The sequence below is a fragment of the Anabrus simplex genome, chromosome 9 (genome assembly GCF_040414725.1).
Source record: "Anabrus simplex isolate iqAnaSimp1 chromosome 9, ASM4041472v1, whole genome shotgun sequence".
Taxonomy (NCBI): Eukaryota; Metazoa; Arthropoda; class Insecta; order Orthoptera; family Tettigoniidae; genus Anabrus; species Anabrus simplex.
Window position 1 is genome coordinate 43,637,931 of NC_090273.1, and position 20,994 is coordinate 43,658,924.

Sequence of the window (20,994 nt, forward strand, 5' to 3'; positions counted from 1 at the left end):
TATTTCTGTATCGGTCATGTCCACAGTAACAAGGAAATGCACTTTTTACTTTTCCGTAATGTCTGTCTGTCTGTCTGTCTGTCTGTCTGTCTGTACACGCATCACGAGAAAACGGCTGAAGAGAATTTCATAAAAATCGGAATGTAAAGTCGGAGGACGAGCCACTACAATCTAGGCTATACATTATTTTATTCACGCGGAGTGAAATAGTAGTTTAGGGGAAGGCCCAAAATTCAATTTGGGCCGATGACCTCGATGTTAGGCCCCTTTAAACAACAATCATCATCATCATCATCAAAATTCAATTTTCAAATATTTATATTATTAGTGGTCCTATCGATAAATACTACATAATTAAAGTTACATAGAATTAAATTTCCGATCATTTATGTCCTAGACATTTTTACCGTACCGGCTATGATGCACAGATATTCATGAATTTCGATTTTTGTTGCTAAGTCCAGATCAACGCCGAGCCACGAGAAAATGGGTGAACAGAATTTCATGAAAATCGGTATATAATGTCGGGGAAGAAGAAACTATAATCTAAGCTATAAAAAATTTTACTGGCCCTAGATGAAATGGTAGTTTAGGGGTAGGCGCCTAAAATTTAATTTTTAAATGCGGTACCTATTTATTGGTCCTATAGAAAAGTACTACATAACAAAAGTTATAGAGAATACAGTTTCCAATCATCTATGTTTTATTCTGTTTTACCGTACCTACTATGATGAGAGTAGTATTTCAGAGTCGGAGGAAAACTAAATTTGAAGGCCTACAATATCGAAAGGACATAACATTGATCAACAATACCATTACATTGACCATTGTTTGTTGTGATGTTCTTTGCCTCTTATTGTGCCCTCAACTCCGGTAGATGGGATTGCAGTTGCGTACCGAGTACAACAGCCTGACTGAATATTAGTGAGAAATAGCTGGGGAATTAGAAAACTTATTTCTTTAGCATGCCATTCTTCTGGTTCATACATTGTCTGATACTGCTGGTACATAACACACTGGTTCATCACAGTATTCCCACCTATTCGATCCCTACTCTGACGCGCTGTTTTGAATGAGCAGTGTGCATACTTAAGGCGGAGGCTCAGTAGTAGTATGAACTGGTCTAGAATTATAATTCATGCGTATTCCAAATTATATCACCACAATTCACTAAATAATTCAAAATTCAACCCTGAAAAGAGCCGTTTCCTAAGAAAATTGTCTTCCTCGTCACTTTTATTAAATTATACATTCATTTTATTCCAAATTTGCAGTGAAGAGGGTTTTTCTCCTCTGGCTTGGAGGAAAAATTTTCCTTCAAGTCAGATAGATTTTCCGACTCATCGGGTACTCCCATGAAACAGATTATTAAAAGGGCATAGATTTGCCCTGGAACTCTCCACTATTCGACTCCCCCTCTCCGCCGAAGAAAGCCGAAGAGTGTTCACGGATCACGGCTGTCTGCGGCCTGGTCATTCCAGCTCTTGAACTTTGGACTGTTAGATAGGTAGCGTAGTACTGTTCGTTAAAAGTGAGAAAATGCGTGGTTTTTCGTTTGGTCGAGTATTTCATATGGCTTTTAATCGCACCATTCCTATTGACGTCATAGTAATGAATGTTCATTTCACTTGGGAAAACCACTGTCTTTCTGAGGATGTAAAAAGCAGGTGGAGAGTGGGTGTTTGCCATTATAATGAAAACTCTCCAACCTGATTGTGACTGGTGGTAGGCAAGCTGGCCTACCATTACAATGAAAATTTCCTAACCCAGTCTTCATATGAGAAAAGACGTTTGGTGATTTCCCAGTCGCGTTTCTAGGGTAACGTTAAGAGCTATGCAATTTAATACAATCTTGCTCACAAGGTGTGCACTATCTAACCCAGAATTCTGTATACAATGTAGAATTCCGTAGCGAAGCACGGGTACATCAGCTAGTAGATATTAAAATGAAAATGGTTCTCAGTGCACGAATTTTCTCGCAAGTGGGCGGGCTTTTGGTACTTATAAGGATTGTCCTGCAAGTCTAATGTTTCTTCATAGCTCGTTGTAGTACACTTCGTTCTGAAAGACTGCACCGTTCGATGATCACTTCTTCGAATTTTGACGCTGATGTGGATATCATATGTGTGTTTTACCACAGACACCGTTAGCGGGCTGACGTCTCCCTAACAAAAAGATGACGGGAGGGACGCAAGAAACAAATATAAATTAACGAGCTTGTTGAATGAGTTATTTATACAAGTATATACAGTACTGAAGTATCGTAATCATTATAACTGTACTAAAGAACGTAAGTTTAACCTACAAAGAGAGTCTTGAATTCGTTTGGCCTTCAGAACATTTCAGAATTACGTAATGTAATCTGATTTTAAAAATAGCAATATATGTTCGTGGTCTAACTTTAAACAAATATTTGAAACGGCTATCCCACCCCCCCCCCCACCCCCGACCTTTAGTTCAGTTAACTACGGATGTACTCTACTTAGAAACCTGTCCAGCCCCAAGTATTGTCCAAGTTAATGGAGTTCCTTTACCCAATGTAGATGGCGTTCGGTAACTTGGATTACATCTACAAAAATATGTTTGCATTAAAGAATGAAGTAAGGACAAGTATAAATGCTGCATAGATGCGATTAAGGGAGGTAGTTCTATGTGATAAGCCAAAGGTGATTCGCCTGAATTCCTAAGTGTATCTGGCAACTGTACGATCAGTTGTGCCTTATAGCAATGGTGCTGACTTACATCGTTCATACCAATTTATGAATCTGTTATTGAACTGTTTCCTTTTTTCTATAATTATTAATAATCAATACGGCTGTTAGAATTTTAGCATGATGAACATCATGCTCAGTTAGGAACTTTTTATTTGCTATTGGTTTAACGTCGCACTAACACATCGACGGTTTTCGCGATCAGAAGGATGGGAAAGGGAAAAAATATAGAGGAAGGTCAAGATTATAGTACATGGCGCAAATATTAGACGACAGGAGATGTGATTCCATTTTCTTTTTTTTCTTTTTTGCTAGTGGCTTTACGTCGCACCGACACAGATAGGTCTTATGGCGACGATGGGATAGGAAAGTCCTAGCAGTTAGAAAGAAGCGTCCGTGGCCTTAATTAAGGTACAGCCCCAGCATTTGCCTGGTGTGAAATTGGGAAACCACGGAAAACCATCTTCAGGACTGCCGACAGTGGGATACGAACCCAGATGTGATTCCCACCACGAACTAAAAAGGAAAACAGAGAAACGTAAATAATGGTGAGCTGCTGCCAATCAGCCTCGCGGTTGATGACTAGAGAGAGACAGAGAGATTACCATTGTTACAGTCACCAGAATTCAGTTTCATTTGTCTTTTGACTTTTTATTTTTCAACTTGTTTTACCTCGCACCGACAGAGACAGGTTTTATGGCGACGATGGGACAGGAAAGCGTTAGCAGCAGGCAAGACGTGAGAGTGGCCTTTAGCTACAGCTCCAGTATTTGCCTGTTGTGAAAATGTGAAACCACGGAAAACCATCTTCAGGACTGCCGAAATTGGGCTACTGGTTTAACGTCGCGCTAACACATCCAAAGTTTTCAGCGACGCAGGGATAGGAAAGGGCCAGGACTGGGAAGGTAGAGTCCGTGGCCTTAATTAAGGTACCACCGAGCTCGATAGCTGTAGTCGCTTAAGTGCGGCCGTATCCAGTATTCGGGAGATAGTAGGTTCAAATCCCACTGTCGGCAGCCCTGAAAATGGTTTTCCGTGGTTTCCCATTTTCACACCAGGCAAATGCTGGGGCTGTACCTTAATTAAGGCCACGGCCGCTTCCTTCCCACTCCTAGCCCTTTCCTGTCCCATCGTCGCCATAAGACCTATCTGTGTCGGTGCGACGTACAGCAACTAGCAAAAAAAAAAAAAGTACCTACAGACCCAGCATTTGCCTGGTGTGAAAATGGAAAACCACGGGAAACCATCTTTAGGGATGCCGACACTGGGCTACTAGTTTAAAGTCGTACTAACACATCCAAAGTTTTCAGCGACGCAGGGATAGGAAAGGGCTACAACTGGGAAGGTAGAGTCCGTGGCATTAATTAAGGTACCTACAAACCCAGCATTTGCCTGGTGTGAAAATGGGAAACCACGGAAAACCATTTCAGTGCTACCAACTGTGGGACTTGAACCCACAGTCTCCCGAATGAAAGCTTACAGCTGCGCGACCCTTACAGCACGACTAACTTGCTAGATTACAACTCAATCTGGTAAATTTTAAGGTCATTTTTTTTACTTATAGCATTTTTCCATGAATTTTAGGGCATTTTATTGATCATTTTCAGTGATTCTTTAATTCGCCGATGATGAGCATCAGTTACTAGATTTCAAGGTACAGTGTCACTTTACTTACCGGAGATGTTCGGAGGCAGTGCTTGGCCCTTGGAGGCGGGGATCTGCAGGGCGTACATGAGCAGTCCGTCAGGAGAGATGGAGGGAAGCTGCCTGCGAGCAAGACGGGCCCTCACCGCCCCCTTCAGCGCCTCACCGGCCGCAGCGGAGCCCTGCCCCTCTGCAGTAGCTGTCAAAGGCACCTCAATGGCTGGGGGCGGTACGAACTGCGCCATCACGGCCACAGCGTCCAGCGCAGCTTGGCGGACGCGACGCCTACGGTCAGCTACGGCAGGCATGACGCGCGCCAGCACGGTGGTGGCATCTAGCTGCGAGCTGGGGAACGTCATAGCTGCAAACATTACGCACAGTAGCGCGCTCTCGCGGACCTGCGAGCAACCACAAGAACAGGAATGTTTTATGTACACCGTCTCGATAAAAATTAAAAGGAAATGCAGTACAGTTAAATTCCGGGTATTCCAGGATAATGAAGGGGAGAACATGCATAATAATAATAATAATAATAATAATAATAATAATAATAATAATAATAATAATAATAATAATAATAATAATTAACAAACACGGATAATTCACCTTAGTGAAAACACTGGTCCATAGGGATTTTTCTTTCTTTCTTTGGTAGATACAGAGTGGGGCTCGGCCTAGAAGTGGTCACGGCTGCTCCGTGGTCCAACAGTTCTGCACTCTGACCGGCCATCCGAGAAGAGGAGAGGCTGGACCTCACGGCTGGCCCCAACCGTCGGCTGTGCTGAAAATGGTTTTCCGTGGTTTTCCATTCTCCTGCACTAATGCGAATCCCGGGACAGTTTCTAGTATAGGCCACGGCCGCCAACCGCCTCACCTTCTCCACGCATCTTCTTCATCGTAACTAATCTCCCGGCCCGAGAGACGGCGTCACCGTCTAAGAGGCCCGCCTCCCCCTTCAGGGGAGGAATGAAAACGTATTAGTGGTAGAAGTCTTTCTTCCTTAATCCGTTTACCCTCCAGGGTTGATTTTTCTCTCGGACTCAGAGGGGGATCCTACCTCTACCGTCTCAAGGGGGGGTGTCCTGGAGCGTGAGACTTTGAGTCAGGGGGTGCAACTGATGAGGAGGGCCAGTACCTCGCCCAGGCGGCTTCACCTGCTATGCTGAACAGGGGCCTTGCGGAGGGATGGGAAGATTGGAAAGGAGTATACAAGGCTATGGCTTTAAGTTAGCTACCTCCCTCTACTAAGTTAACCTTCCGAGGCTGAGTGGACCCCGTTCCAGCCCTCGTACCACTTTTCAAATTTGGTGGCAGAACCGGGAATCGAACCCAGGTCTCAGGGGGTGGCAGCTTATCACACTAACCACTACACCACAGAGCGATTTTCCTAATTTGAGGTAAATATAACAAAAAAAGTATAAGAATATATTGCTTCTTTATTTTTTCCTAAAATTAAAATCCTTTCCTTAATCGTTGTTATCCGGTCGATTAGATTAGTACTTTGCCTTTTTCTACCAGTACGAGAGCTAATGTGAGTCAATGCATTGTTTAACTAAGCCCTGATAATTACATTCTATGTGGACATTTTTCAAAAATTAAAAAGAAAACACATGAGGGTATTGAACCAAGGAACACATTACGGAATGAATTATGTAAATAAGTTAATTTGGCTAAGATTTGAATAAAAAAGAAGACTAGTAAAGAAACAAGTGTTTTAGGCTGTTCTTACGGAACTGCATTTAGGCCGGATGTGATTTTCGAATTTTTTAAAGTTTGATAGAGGTATCCAAAACTCACCATTTGAAACCTTTCCAGGCGCTTTAGCCCTTCAGCTTTCGGCACAATTGAGAAAATTGCTTAATTTTACGTTTTTGCCTGCTAAGAAATGTTTTAAAGATTAAAACGTTTAAGAACTCCTGCTTTAGGAATGAATGAATGAAATAACGAAGAATCGAACGCACTTCCTTGGAGGTGAGCTAAGCAGCACTTAGCACCTCGAACAAGCAGCCTCTGTAGAATACCTGAAATATAGTTATATAGGATATACCCTTGAACAAACGAAATCAAACCTCTTCGACATGTGACCTCCAATTTCGTGAGTATGTTAAGCCTGACACGGATATTTGTTATTCTGTTTGACCCACAAACGTAATATCTTCACTTCTTCCACTGCATCATACATGAGCATCACCTGCAATGCAGGCACCAACATACTTTACAAACTGTCTTCGTTGATTTAGTCCATAGATCCTCGTTACCCTCTGCTGAGAATGAGGAAAGTTTTGTAGAACTGTTCGTCCCATTATCTCTCCAACACGACAGAAGTTGAGAACGGCTGAGCACAAGCATTTCAAAGTTAAAGTATTTGTAGAAAGTTTCCTTAAACGTCTTTCCACAAGTATTTAACTCGAATTTAACAGAGCTGCATTACAAAGCAAAGCAGGCCATGAAGGCCCTTGGAAGGGTGGAAGGTAAAGGCTCCTCAGCACTTATTGGGGTAGAGTGGTCAGCTCCACTCCCGTCCGACTCTGCCCACAGGAATTAACCTGGTACCCATTATTGGTGTAGGCAGAGTGACCCTCAGGGCCATGAGCATCTCTGGAAGTGGAAATCTCGTTTCTTAAATTTTTCGACTTCCTGATGGGAATCGAACCCTCGTCCTTCCGGATGAACCAAGCACGCCTTTACCACCTCGGACAGACAGCCCATGAACTACAAAACAGGGCTGACAGATTTCTTAGATCAAAATAATGGACGCTGGCGTACAATTAGTATTTAAGATTTAACAAAATCAAAATCTTGAAAATAATTACTTCGTTCACAAAATTTAGTAAGCAAACCAAAGCTGTACATTCACTTCACGTTTCCTGACCTAGAGTAAAACGGAATATCGAAATTGACAAGCAAGAAGCCAGAAAATCCACAGCCTGTTTCCAGTCATTCGACCGGGTCAGGAATGGAATGCATGAAGCCCCCTTCTAGCGGCGAGGATAGGAAATGTGCCGGCTGTCGAAACCTGTCGCACTTCTCTGGGGCAATGATAAATGACTGACAGATGAAATGTTATTGGAGAGTGTTTCTGGAATGAAAGATGACAGGAAAAACCGGAGTACCCGGACAGAAACCTATCCCGCCTCCGCTTTGTCCAGCACAAATCTCACATGAAATGACCGGGATTTGAATCACAATATCCAGCGGTGAGATGCCGGCGCGCTGCCGCCTGAGCCACGGAGGCTGCAAGACGCCAGATAGCGTCAAATTGAAATGTCTGCACATGGTAGCTGAGGTCACAGACCTTGACAGACACAACTTCCACAGTGAAGTTCAGAGGAGAAGTTTCAGATGCCTTTGAAATAAGGACAGCAGTGAGGAGGGAGATAGACCCTCACTTCTGCTCTTCAAATGTGTTCTAGAGAAAGACATAAAATGAAGAGGTTAACAGTGTAGTCAGACTGGGTTACAGGAATACAAACCTTGTAACTGACTGTCTTGCTTTTGCAGGTCATCTAGCAATCTTTTCCGACTCAGTACAGACAGCTACAAAACAAATTAGGCAGCGAAAGTAGGTCTTTAAATCTTCTTTGAGAAAACTCAGTGTTTATAAGAAACATAAAGCCAACACCAAAAGAGCTAAATGTGGAACAGGGAATAAAGAAGCGGTTAGGAAAGTTTAAATATCTAAGTGAGTGGATAGAACCCAACAAGTCTGAGAAAGAAGCCATCATGTCACCCATGAATAAAATGGAAATGACATACCATCTAACTTAAGGTGTATAAAATAAAAGATCAATATCCTTGATGCCAAGTTCAGACACTAACGCACAGTCATTCGTCCGGAGGCCCTCTATAAAATGAACAAGAAAAAGCCTTATTGAGAAACTTGAGATCAAAGAAAGAAAGGTTTTAAGGAAAATTTGGGCCCCCTCAAAGGCAAAAGTAAATACAGAAGATGGCACAACAACCAGCTCTATTCACACGTAGATAAGATAACCGATACGGTGCGTTGGAGAAGGATAGCTTTCTATGAGCCCTGCAAGGTCAACCAAGCGGATCTTCTACTTCGAAGATAAGAAGATAAAAGGGACCTAGTTCAGTGAGGTAGAAAAATATCTACATGATGATATTCTGGAGCGCAGCTCACTTAAGAAGAAACTTCAAGACCATAGGAGTTTCCAAGAAAACCCGAAGCTAAAAAAGGGAAGGCGTGGACAGAAGTAATAAAGGAACAAAACCAGCAAGGAATGCGGGAGTACTGGACAAATTTTAAAGCCCGCGGAAGGAAACAGTTAATTTTCTTCTTTTTCTTCTTAATTACTCGTATATGCGTATGGATCTCGTTGGACACGAAGTGCTTTTATAATTCACCTTTCTGGTCTTCCATGTGGCTTTCTCTTTTTCTCCGTGGGCTCTCTTACTTCAGTTCACTTTGTTCCTGGTCTCCTTGGAGCTTCATTCTCTGGCTGCACTACCCATCTATTTATCTTTTTACGGAACAGATTTCTGTGTAATATTACTGATATATCTATCTGGGCTTTGTCCAGGTCCTTTTTGAATTCTTGGATCCATGGTAGACTCTTCAATTTTTGTTGTATGCCACGATCTTGTTGTCTTTGGACGTGTCCATAAAATTTCAATCTTCGTTTTCTAATATCTGCTGCCAGGTTGGAAAGTTTCTCTGGTGCTTGACGGGATTTCAGTCTGCATTCGTTTTTTTTTCTGGACCAATAATTTTCCTCATGATCTTCCGTTCTTTCTTCAGAATGTTCTCTAGATCCCCTTTTCTATTGAGTACCAGTGTTTCGCTCGCGTATAGGACATCAGGTTTGATCACAATATTGTAGTGCCTGATCTTTGTATTATCGGGCGAGTTGGCCGTGCGGTTAGGGGTGCGCGGCTGTGAGTTTGCATCCGGGAGATAGTGGGTTCGAATCCCACTATGGCAGCTCTGAAGATGTTTTTCCGTGGTTTCCCATTTTCACACCAGGCAAATGCTGGGGCTCTACCTTAATGAAGGCCACGGCCGCTTCCTTCCCACTCCTAGGCCTTTCCTATCCCATTGTTGCCATGAGACGCATCAGTGTCGGTGCGACGTAAAGCAAAAAAAAAAAAAGGTAATAATAATAAAAAATTAAAGCAAGCTAGATCTTTGTATTTATGGACATGAAATTTTTGTAGTAAACGTCGCATATTCTCCAGTACGCTATCCTGAGTTTTTGTAGGCGAAATGTCTGTGCTTCCTTTTCTAACCCTGGTGGTTCTACAATTTCACCAAGGTATTTGAAGTGTCGAACCCATTTTTTTCTGCACGTATTTTGTGTTTAGTTTCTGATTGTGAAATCTAGTACAAATGAACTTAGTTTCCCTCAAATGAAGTTTCTAGCCGAATCTTTTCTGCACATTCCTGGAGGACGTCTGTCTGTTTGATTGCTGTGATTTCACAGTCCGCTTGTATTGCTAGGTCATCTGCGAAAGCCAAGCGAATGATCTTGATGCCATCTTTTGTTCGTTCGAGTTGAGTTGGTTTCCACTGGTTCTGAATTTTTAGTTCTTTCCCCCCACTCTCTTATCTATATATATAAAATAACTTGTCCTGACTGACTGACTGACTGACTGACTGATTCATCATCGCCGAGCCAAAACTACTGGACATAAAGGAATGAAATTTTGGGCATAGATTCATATTAAGATGTAGGTGCTCGCTAAGAGAGGATTTTTGGATATTCCTTCGCTAAGGAGGTGAAAAGGAGGGTTGAAATTTTAAAATGTATGTATCTATATCTCAAAACTTTAAAAGTTTACAGATGTAAAAATTGGTATTTAGAATATTTTTTTAAAAATAAGGAAACACGTATTTTTTTGTTTTCAGAAAATACCAATAGTAGGGGTAAAAACGGTGAAAAAGGGGTTGAATGCCTTTATTCAGGACACCGTTACTTATATCTCAGAAACTGAAGATATTACAGGCCTGAACATTGGTATATTAGATCTGTTTTAAAAATGAAGAAACACGTATTTTTTTGTTTTTGTAAAATCCAATTAATGGGAGGGTGAAAAGGGGGGTGAATTTTTAAAATGAGTGCATCTATATCTCAAAACTTTTAAAGTTTACAGATGTAAAAATTGATACGTAAAATCTTCATTAAAAATAAAGAAACACGTATTTTTTTTGTTTACGGAAAATCCCAAAAGGAGGGGTGAAAAGGAGTGAAAAATGGGCTGAATGCCTTTAAGGAGGATACTTATATCTCAGAAACTTAAGATATTACAGACCTGAAAATTGGTACATTAGATCTCTTTTAAAAATAAAGAAACACGTATTTTTTGGTTCTTGGAAAATCCAATTAATGGGAGGGTGAAAAGGGGGGTGAATTTTTAAAAGGAGTGCATCTATATCTCAAAACTTTTAAAGTTTACAGATGTAGAAATTGGTACCTAGAATCTTCATTAAAAATAAAGAAACACGTATTTTTTTGTTTTCGGAAAATCTGAATTGGAGGGGTGAAAAGGGGTGAAAAATGGTTTGAATGCCTTTAAGGAGGATACTTATGTTTCAGAACCTGCAGATATTACAGACCTGAAAATTGGTGTTTGGGATCTCCTTTAAAAATAAAGATACTTCTTTGTTTTCGGAAAATACAATTAATGGGGGAGTGTGAAAAGGGGGTAAATTTTTAAAATGAGTGTATCTATATCTCGAAACTTTTAAAGTTTATAGATGTAAAAATAGGTATTTAGAATCTCCTTTAAAAATAAAGAAACACGTATTTTGTTGTTTTCGAAAAATCCCAATGGGAAGGGTGGAAAAGGGGTTGAATGCCTTTAATGAGGCTACTTATATTTCTGAACCTGAAGATATTACAGACCTGAAAATTGGTATTTGGGATCTACTTTAAAGATAAAGAAGCAGGTATATTTTCGTTTTTGGAAAATCCAAATAATGGGGGGGGTAAAAATGGGGGGGGGGTGAACTTTTAAAATGAATGTGTCTACATCTTAAAACTTTAAAAGTTTACAGATGTAAACATTGGTAATTAGAATCTCCCTTAAAAATAAAAGAACACTTTTTTTGTTTTCTGTAAATCCCAATGGGAGGGGTGTAAAAGGGTTGAATGCCTTTAATGATGATACACATATCTCAGAAACTGAACATATTACAGAACTGAAAATGTGTATATGGGATCTCCTTTAAAAATAAATAAACACGTATTTTTTGTTTTAGGAAAATCCAATTAATGGCGGTTAAACAGGAGTGACATATTGCGGTGAATTTTTCGAAAGACTATATCTACAGAATATGTGAGGAACGTAAAATGTTACAGACGTAAAAAGTGGGTATTTGGAATTTCCTCTAAATGTAAAGAAACATAGGTGATTTGTTTTTGGAAACTCCTCTTATGGGGAAATAAAAAGGGGTGACATTTTAAAATGAGAATTTCTACAGTAAATATCAAAAAACTTGTTACAGAAGTGAAAAATGGAACCTTTTATCTCTATTAAAAATAAAGAGACGTGTATTTTTAGTTTTCGGAAATAATACTAGGGCGGAGGGGAGGGGGGCGGCTGAAAGAATTGATAAATTAATTGACTTAATTGTATAAGAATACATACATCTAATAAAAATAAAGTTGTTACAGACGTGCAAATTGGTATTTGGATTTCATTTACAAACAAAGAAAAACGCGTTTTTGGGGGGGAGGGGGACCATCTTGCGAGGCGGGAGTGAAAAGGAGTTGAATTCCTTTCACGAGGACACATAAATAAAAAACTGAAGAAGTTAGAGTCGTGATAATTGGTATTTAGAATATCCTTTACTATTAAAGAAACAAGTATTTTTTGCCGGATAATTCACTTCGGTGGGGGGGAATGTGAAAGGAAGTGAAAAAATGTGAATTTTTTTAATGGGGATTCTTATATCTCAAAACTGAAGGTAATAGACGTGAACATTGGTGTTTGGAATCTCCTTTGAACATAAAGAAACACGCCTTCGTTTATTTATTTATTTTGGGGGGGGGGGGGTAAATAAACTTAACGGCGGTGGGGTGTAAAAGGAGGTGAGACCAATTGATTTTACTGTTCATAATGTTCTTATCAGGAGCCTCCGTTGCTCAGGCGGCAGGGCGCCGGCCTCTCACAGCTGGGTTCCGTAGTTCAAATCCCTTTCACTCCATGTGACATTCGTGCTGGACAAAACGGAGGTGGAACAGGTTTCTCTCCGGATACTCCGGTTTTCCCTTTCATCATTCATTCCAGCAATACTGTCCAATATTTCATTTCATTTGTCATTCATCGATCATTGCCCCCAGAGGAGTGCTTCGGCAGCCGGCACAATTCCTATTGTCGCCGCTAGATGGGGCTTTATTCATTCCATTCCTGACCCTATCGAATGACTGGAAAAAGGCTGTAGATTTTCGATGTACTTATTCTGATCATAAACCGATCATTTTTACTATTTCCTGGTTCGATTTCAACAGCCATTTTTCCTTCGGAGAACGTTCATAGATTACAGTAGACTCTCCTGGCATATAAATAAAAATTTAAACACCTTTGAAATAAACGATAGGAATGAGATTGGCCGTCAAATTGTTCACCTCTATAATAAGGTCAATAACGCACGGAAGTATGTCATTCTTGCATCTTGCTGTGGGGTCCAGAACATCTAATAATAATAATAATAATAATAATAATGTTAATGTTCTGGACCATCGTCAAATTGTGCGGACCGCGCTGGAAACGGGTCCTGGCCTGGTAATTACTACGAATACAGTCCGGCCGCGGGTTCAGTACCGCCAAGGCACCCAAGACGACACCACGCCGTATCTCCTTCAGGATTTGATCCACACTAAAAATGCTTATAGGAAAGGATGGCAAAGATTTAGGGACCCAGCTGACAGCGTGGAATACCTGGATATAGCCCGGGAAGTACGACATCGATTGCTGGAAAGAAAGATTGAAAAATTTGAGGAACTTTGCCGTAATCTCTCAGAAAACGAGTCAGATTGCGAATTTTGGCGGATTCTCTCAGAAAACGAGTCAGATCGCGAATTTCGGAGGGTTATATATAAAATGTTTAGCATTCAATTACATATTTCAGTATAATACCGTAGCGAAGCACGGGTATCTTGCTAGTATCTATATATATAAAGTAACTTGTCCTGACTGACTGACTGACTGACTGACTGATTCATCATCGCAGAGCCAAAACTACTGGACGTAACGAAATGAAATTTTGGGGATATATTCATATTAAGATGTAGGTGCTCGCTAAGAGAGGATTTTTGGATATTCCTTCGCTAAGGGGGTGAAAAGAGGGGTGAAATTTTAAAATGAGTGTGTCTATATCTCGAAAGTTTAAAAGTTTACAGATGTAAAAATTGGTATTTAGAATCTTTTTTAAAAATAAGGAAACACGTATTTTTTTGTTTTCAGAAAATCCCAATAGGAGGGGTGAAAACGGGTGAAAATGGGGAAAATGGGTTGAATGCCCTTAATCAGTATACCAGTACTTATATCTCAGAAACTGAAGATGTTACAGACCTGAAAATTGGTACTTTTGATCTCTTTTAAAAATAAAGAAATACGTATTTTTTTGTTTTTGGAAAATCCAATTAATGGGAGGGTGAAAAGGGGGTGAATTTTTAAAATGAGTGAATCTATATCTCCAAACTTTTAAAGTTTGCAGATGTAAAAATTGGTATTTAGAATCTTCATTAAACATAAAGAAAAACGTATTTTTTTGTTTTCGGAAAATCGCAATAGGAGGGGTGAAAAAGGGGTTGAATGCTTTTGATGAGGCTACATATATTTCAGAAACTGAAGATATTACAGACCTGAAAATTGGTGTTTGGGATCTCCTTTAAAAATAAAGAAACACGTATTTTTTTGTTTTTGGAAAATCCAATTAATGGGGGGGGGGTGAAAAGGGGGTGATTTTTTAAAATGGGTGTATCTATATCTCAAAACTATTACAGTTTATAGATGTAAAAATTGGTATTTAGAATCTCCTTTAAAAATAAAGAAACACGTATTGTTTTGTTTTCGGAAAATCCCAATAGGAAGGGTGTAAAAGGGTGAATAATGGGTTGAATGCCTTTAATGAGGCTACTTATATTTCAGAACCTGAAGATATTACAGACCTGAAAATTGGTATTTTAGATCAACTTTAAATGTAAAGAAACACGTATTTTTTCGTTTTTGGAAAATCCAAATATTGAGGGGTGAAAAGGGGGGTGAATTTTTTAAAATGAATGTGTCTACATCTTAAAACTTTAAAATTTAAAGATGTAAAAATTGGTAGTTAGAATCTCCTCTAAAAATAAAGGAACACGTATTTTTTTGTTTCCTGTAAATCCCAATAGGAGGGGTGTAAAAGGGTAAAAAGTGGGTTGAATGCCTTTAATGAGGATACATATATCTCAGAAACGGAAGATATTAGAGAACTGAAAATTTGTATATGGGATCTCCTTTAAAAATAAAGAAACACGTATTTTTTTAGTTTTTGGAAAATCCTATTAATGGCGGTTAAACAGAAGTGACAAATTGGGGTGAATTTTTTGAAAGATTATCTTGGAAACGTAAAATGTTATAGACGTAAAAAGTGGGTGTTTGGAATCTCCTGTAAATGTAAAGAAACATAGAAGATTTGTTTTTGGAAACTCCACTTAAGGGGAACCCAAAAGGGGTGAAATTTTAAAATGCGAATTTTTACAGTATATATAAAAAAATTAACATGTTACAGAAGTGAAAAATTGTTTTTTTTATCTCCATTAAACATAAAGAAACGTGTATTTTTAATTTTCGGAAATACCACTTGGGTGGAGGGTGGGTGAAAGTGACTGAAAATGGTGTTGAATTATTTTAATTAGGCTACTGATATCTTAAAAATGAAGATGTTACAGACGTGAAATTTGATATTTGCAATCTGCTTTAAAAGTAAAGAAACACGTATTCTCGGAAAATCCAATGAAGCGAGGGGAGGGGGGTGAAAGAATTGAAAAATTAATTGACTTTAATTGTATGAGAATATATACATCTAATAAAAACTAAAGTTGTTACAGACGTGAAAATTCGTATTTGGATCTCCTTTAAAAACAAAGAAAAACGCGTTTTGGGGGGGAAACCATCTTGGGGGGCGGGAGTGTAAAGGAGTTGAATTCCTTCCATGAGGACACATAAATCTAAAAGTGAAGAAGTTAGAGTCGTGATAATTGGTATTTAGAAGATCCTTCACTATTAAAGAAACAAGTATTTTTTGCGGGAAAATTCACTTAGGGGGGTGGGGAGTAGTTTGAAATGAAGTGACAAAAGTAAATTATATTTATGGGGATACTTATATCTCAAAACTGAAGGTAATAGACGTGAACATTGGTGTTTGGAATCTCCCTTAAACATAAAGAAACACGCCTTCTTTTAATTTTTTTTGGGGGGGGGGGGTTGGCAGTAAAAACTAACGGCGGTGGAGTGTAAAAGGAGGTGACACCAATTGATTTTACTGTTCTTAATGTACTTATAAGGATCCTCCGTTGCTCAGGCGGCAGCGCGCCGGCCTCTCACAGCTGGGTTCCGTGGTTCAAATCCCGGTCACTCCATGTGACATTCGTGCTGGACAAAACGGAGGCGGGACAGGTTTTTATCCGGATACTCCGGTTTTCCCTGTCATCATTCATCCCAGCAACACATAATAGTAATAATAACAAGAAGAATAAGAATAACATTAATAATAATAATCATAATAATAACAATAATAATAATAATAATAATAATAATAATAATAATAATAATAATAATAATAATGTTCCGGACCGTCGTCAAATATGCGGACCGCGCTGGAAACGGCTCCTGGACGGGTAATGACTAAGAATGCAGTCCGGCCGCGGGTTCAGTGCCGCCAAGGCACCCAATATGACACCACGCCGGATCTCCTGAAGGATTTTATCCAGATTTAAAATGATTATAGGAAAATACGGTATGGCAAAGATTTACGGACCCAACTGACCGGGAAGAATACCTGAGCCTAGCCCGGGAAGTACGAAATCGATTGCTGGAAAGGAATATTGAAAAATGGGAGGAAACGTGCCGTAATCTAATAGAAAACGAGTCAGATCGGGAATTTTGGTGGATTCTCGCTGAAAACATGTCAGATCGCGAATTTCGGCGGATTATATATCTAAAACAATAAGTATTCAATTATAAATTTCAGAATATTACCGTAGCGAAGCACGGGTACCTTGCTAGTATATATATATTTTGCTAGGGCCTTTACGTCGCACCGACACAGATAGGTCTTATTGCGACGATGGGATAGGAAAGGCCTAGGAGTTGGAAGGAAACGGCCATGGCCTTAATTAAGGTACAGCCTGGTGTGAAAATGGGAAACCACGGAAAACCATCTTCAGGGCTGCCGACAGTGGGATTCGAACCTACTATCTCCCGGATGCAAGTTCACAGGCGCGTGCCTCTAACCGCATGGCCAACTCGCCCGGTCTATTATTATTATTATTATTATTATTATTATTATTATTATTATTATTATTATTATTATTATTATTATTAAAGACCTGTATGTCAGGGCCTTCATGAATTCCTCTCTGATACGACTTTAATACGACTCGTTCTTACTTTCAAAGTGTTAAACTGCTGTTTCTGTTCACATGAACGTTTCTAGAACCTTCAATCAATACTGATCTGCAGAAGGTAAATGATCCAGCGACATGGAGGGTAACGAAGAAAGTACTGCTGAAAGAACGATAAAGGTAGGAGGTGGAGAAAAACCAGGAGTATTAGGAAGCCTGATGAAGTATTGAATAAGTTAAGCATTTAATTTGGAGAGACATGCAATATACACGAGCTGGAGTAGGTCAAAACACAGGAACACGCACGGCACGTGATAAGGCTCGAGCCTGACCTCGGATATGCTCTCACTTCGCAGCTATTGCTCATTCTATTTATCGCATACACCAGCAGGTTTCCAAGGCACTAGGTATAACGCAGAGTAGGATAAATCCTGCGTGTCCAAAATTACGTCGATGGTTTCTTTTAACCTTTGACATACGACGTATTCTGTATGAAGGAAGTGAACTGATAAAGCAATTTTTACGAGCCTCCATCCGGGAGATAGTCGGTTCGAGCCCCACTGTCGGTAGCACTGAATATGGTTTTCCGTTTCCCATTTTCATATCAGGGAAATGCTGGGGCTGTACCGTAATTAAGGTCACGGCCGCTCCCTTCAAACTCCTAGTCCTTTCCTGTCCCATCGTTGCCATAAGACTTATCTGTGTCGGTGCGACGTAAGGCAAGTTGTAAAAACAATGTTGTACGGGAGTGAAATCTGCGTGGACTCAAGATCCCTTATTTATAAGTTAGAAGTCAGTTTCTCAACCCGGAGTCTAGTTGGATTCTGAAAGAGCACAACCGAAAGTTATAAGAAAACTGAAAAATCCGATGGCGGCCTCACAATCAGATGTACACGGCGTAGTGAAGAATGAGGTAGTTTTCCGTTGCTTTCCTCACTGCACCAGAAAGTGGCATTGAAGCTCCACAGGCTCTACTCATGCTCTGAATGCCATCATTCAGCAGCACCCACACCTCAGCAACTTTCAAATCCCGCAAGCCCGTGAGATAGTTCTGTTTAAGGATAATGTTCAGGCTGGGGAAGTAACTTATACCGACGAAGTACTGAAATTTACTTATGATAAAAAAGATATTTGCAGAAAGATGCAAAGGTCGAAAGCTATAAAAGCAGATGGGACTGATAATATTTTTGGGGATACACTAAAGGCATTGGGTTGGGATGTAGTGGCATATCTGAAATGCAGTACTTTAATTACGCTTCCCATGAAGAAGCTATACCAAATGAATGTAGAGTTGCTATAGTAGCTCCGGTGTACAAAGGAAAGGGTAAAGTAAACTAAACTCGTGTCCTCATCCCGAGGTGGTGCAGCTCTTTTTAGGCACAACCCCAAGGGAGGTGAGTTGCATGTACCATTTCAACCATATACCAGCCCTCCTCCTATTCTTAAATTTTCCGCAGTACCGAGAATCGAACCCGAGCCTCCGAGGAGGACAGCTAATAGTGCTAACCGTTACGCTACGGAGGCGGACAAAGGAAATGGTGATGAACATCAAGTCCGCCTCTGTGGTGTAGTGCTTATTGTGATTATCTGCTACCTCCGGAGGCCCGGGTTCGATTCCCGGCTCTGCCATAAAATTTTAAAAGTGGTACGAGGGCTGGAACGGTGTCCACTCAGCCTCGGGAGGTCAAGTGAGTAGAGGTGGGTTCCAGGATTGCTGAAGTCGGCCTCACGAGGTTGAGTGAACCCCGTTCCAGCCCTCGAACCACTTTCCAAATTTCGTCGCAGAGCCGGGAATCGATCCCGGGCCTCGGCGGGTGGCAGCTAATCACACTAACCACTTCACCACAGAGGCGGACGGGTTTGTTTTTTAAAAATTATAATATGCCCTATCACTCATTTCACTCGGTTTGTGTATTTATGATTCCCTGTTAAAGTTCATCATTATTCAACATAATCCAGTCAGTTATCTGATCACTTGAAGTTAATTCTTCAAAACTGACGCCCACTGATTCGTGGGAAGTGAATAAGTTCCTGTCGCCTATCAGCTTTAAGTGTGATTCTCGGGTAGGACTGGAAAGGGAAGGTCACCCACTACAGCCACATATCACGCAACACAGTCGTTATGTGGGCCGAGTAATGCTAGATTATGTCCCGTGTTGTCCGAGTGACAGACAGAAAAAGCAGAGATTTCGGACCGTCAGTCTCACCAGTGACCACACACGTGGGGGTATGGTTGAACGGCCTCAGGAGTAGACAAGAGTAAACACTGCGGGCGTTGATCTTAGGAGGACAATCAGATGGCCATTGTCCTTCAGTTCCCAAGATAACAGGTTCGATCGTGGACGAGACCAATGGCATTCGATGGTGTTTAAATACGACTACTTACCTCATGAAGTACGGGTCCCTATACTACGAAAAACGGAAAACTAAGCAATTTCCTCAACTGTGCCGAAAGTTGATGAGCTAAAGAGCCCGAAAAGGTTTCAAAAAGTGTCATGGATAACTCTAGCAAAGCAAAGCAAAGTCACCTCCGTACAGGCCATGAAGGCCCTTGGAGGAGTGGAAGGTAAAGGCTTCCACCATTGTTAACCTCGGCACGTAATGGGGCAGAGTGGTTAGCTCTACGCCCGGCCGCCTTTGCCCCCAGGAATTAACCTGGTACTCATTTTTGGTGTAGGCTGAGTGAACCTGAGGACCATGTGCACCTCCGGAAGTGGAAATTTCGTTTCTTAAATTTTACGACTTCTTGACGAGGATTCGAACCCACGTCCTTCCGGGGGAACCGAGCACTCCTTTACTGCCTCGGCCAGGCAGCCCCTCATGGATGACTCTATCAAACAAACAAAAACCGATTTCTAAAAACCGACCTAAATGCAGTTCCGGAAACAGCCTAAAGTCACTTGTCTCTTTACTTGTTTCCTTTTTGATTCAAATCCTAGACAAATTAACTTATTTGCATAATTCTTCTTGTAATTTGTTCCTTGGTTCAATACTCTCAGGCGTTTTTGATTTTTCAAAATTGTCCACACCGGATGTAGTCATAAGGGCTTAAGGGAAACTCTGCATTGACTCACATTAGCGCTCGTAGTGGTAGAAAAAGGCAAGCTGTAATGTAATCGACCGGATGACGATGATTAAGAAAAGGATTGCAGTTTTCAGGAATAAATAAATAAATAAATAAATAACTAATATATTCTTATACTTTATTAGATGTTATTTATCTGAAATTCGTAGCTCATATCCCTAGAATGTTTTCAAGATTGAATTTGTTGCCTGAAGCGCTAGAACAGTGGATACTTTTTTACAACTTGCTTTATGTCTCAACGACACCGATAGGTCTTATTGCGACGATAGGATAGGAAAGAGCTAGGAATGAGAAAGAAGCGCCCATAGCCTTAATTAAGGTACAGCTCCAGTATTTGCCTGGTGTGAGAACGGAAACCACGGAAAACCATCTTCAGGGCTGCCCAAGTGCGGTTCGAACCCACTACCTCCCGAATCCAAGCTGACAGCTGCGCCCCCCAAAACCACGCGGACACTCGCTCGGTCCTAAACTATTACGCTGATCATTCAGCCGAGGAGCAAAACTGTTACTGTTCCCAAAGTATCTGGCAAAGATGTCGTTACATATATTTAATAATGCTTCCTTAAACGTTTTCTTCACTTTGAGCAAACTGGAATCTATAAGGGGCGATTAAATGTTTCCGTTCGACGGCCATACAGTCCTGAATCGGGATGCAAAATCACCGTGAGCATTGAGACACTCATCTCAACGACGCACGAAGTTGAATATCCCCGACTGGTAAAACACTGTGTCCTGCTGCGTGAAGAAGTCCGTAACCACCTGCTGCACATCCTCGTCTTACAGGAAGCGTCGACACTTCAGTGCCTTTTTGGGGGACCGAAGGCGTGATAATCGGAGGGGAGAGATCAGGACTATAGGCCTCATCCACCCCCCGCTTGTTGTTGTCCGTAATGGATGAGGCTGGCCTCCCATTTCGACCGCTGTCTTGTGTCGAAACGCGACCCGCACGGAACTTGGTGCACCATTCCACAGCGGTGGTTTTCGA

General features: G+C 40.8%; 1 protein-coding gene across 1 annotated transcript in view; it reads right to left on the reverse strand.

The window, feature by feature from the left end:
* The window catches only part of LOC136880850 (TOG array regulator of axonemal microtubules protein 1), a 437,167-nt gene that overhangs the window by 308,382 nt on the left and 107,791 nt on the right, over positions 1 to 20,994 (reverse strand). Inside the window, exon 8 of the mRNA XM_068229140.1 lies at positions 4,387 to 4,753. Coding sequence (XP_068085241.1) covers positions 4,387 to 4,753 — 367 coding nt within the window. The remainder of the gene's footprint in view (positions 1 to 4,386; positions 4,754 to 20,994) is intronic.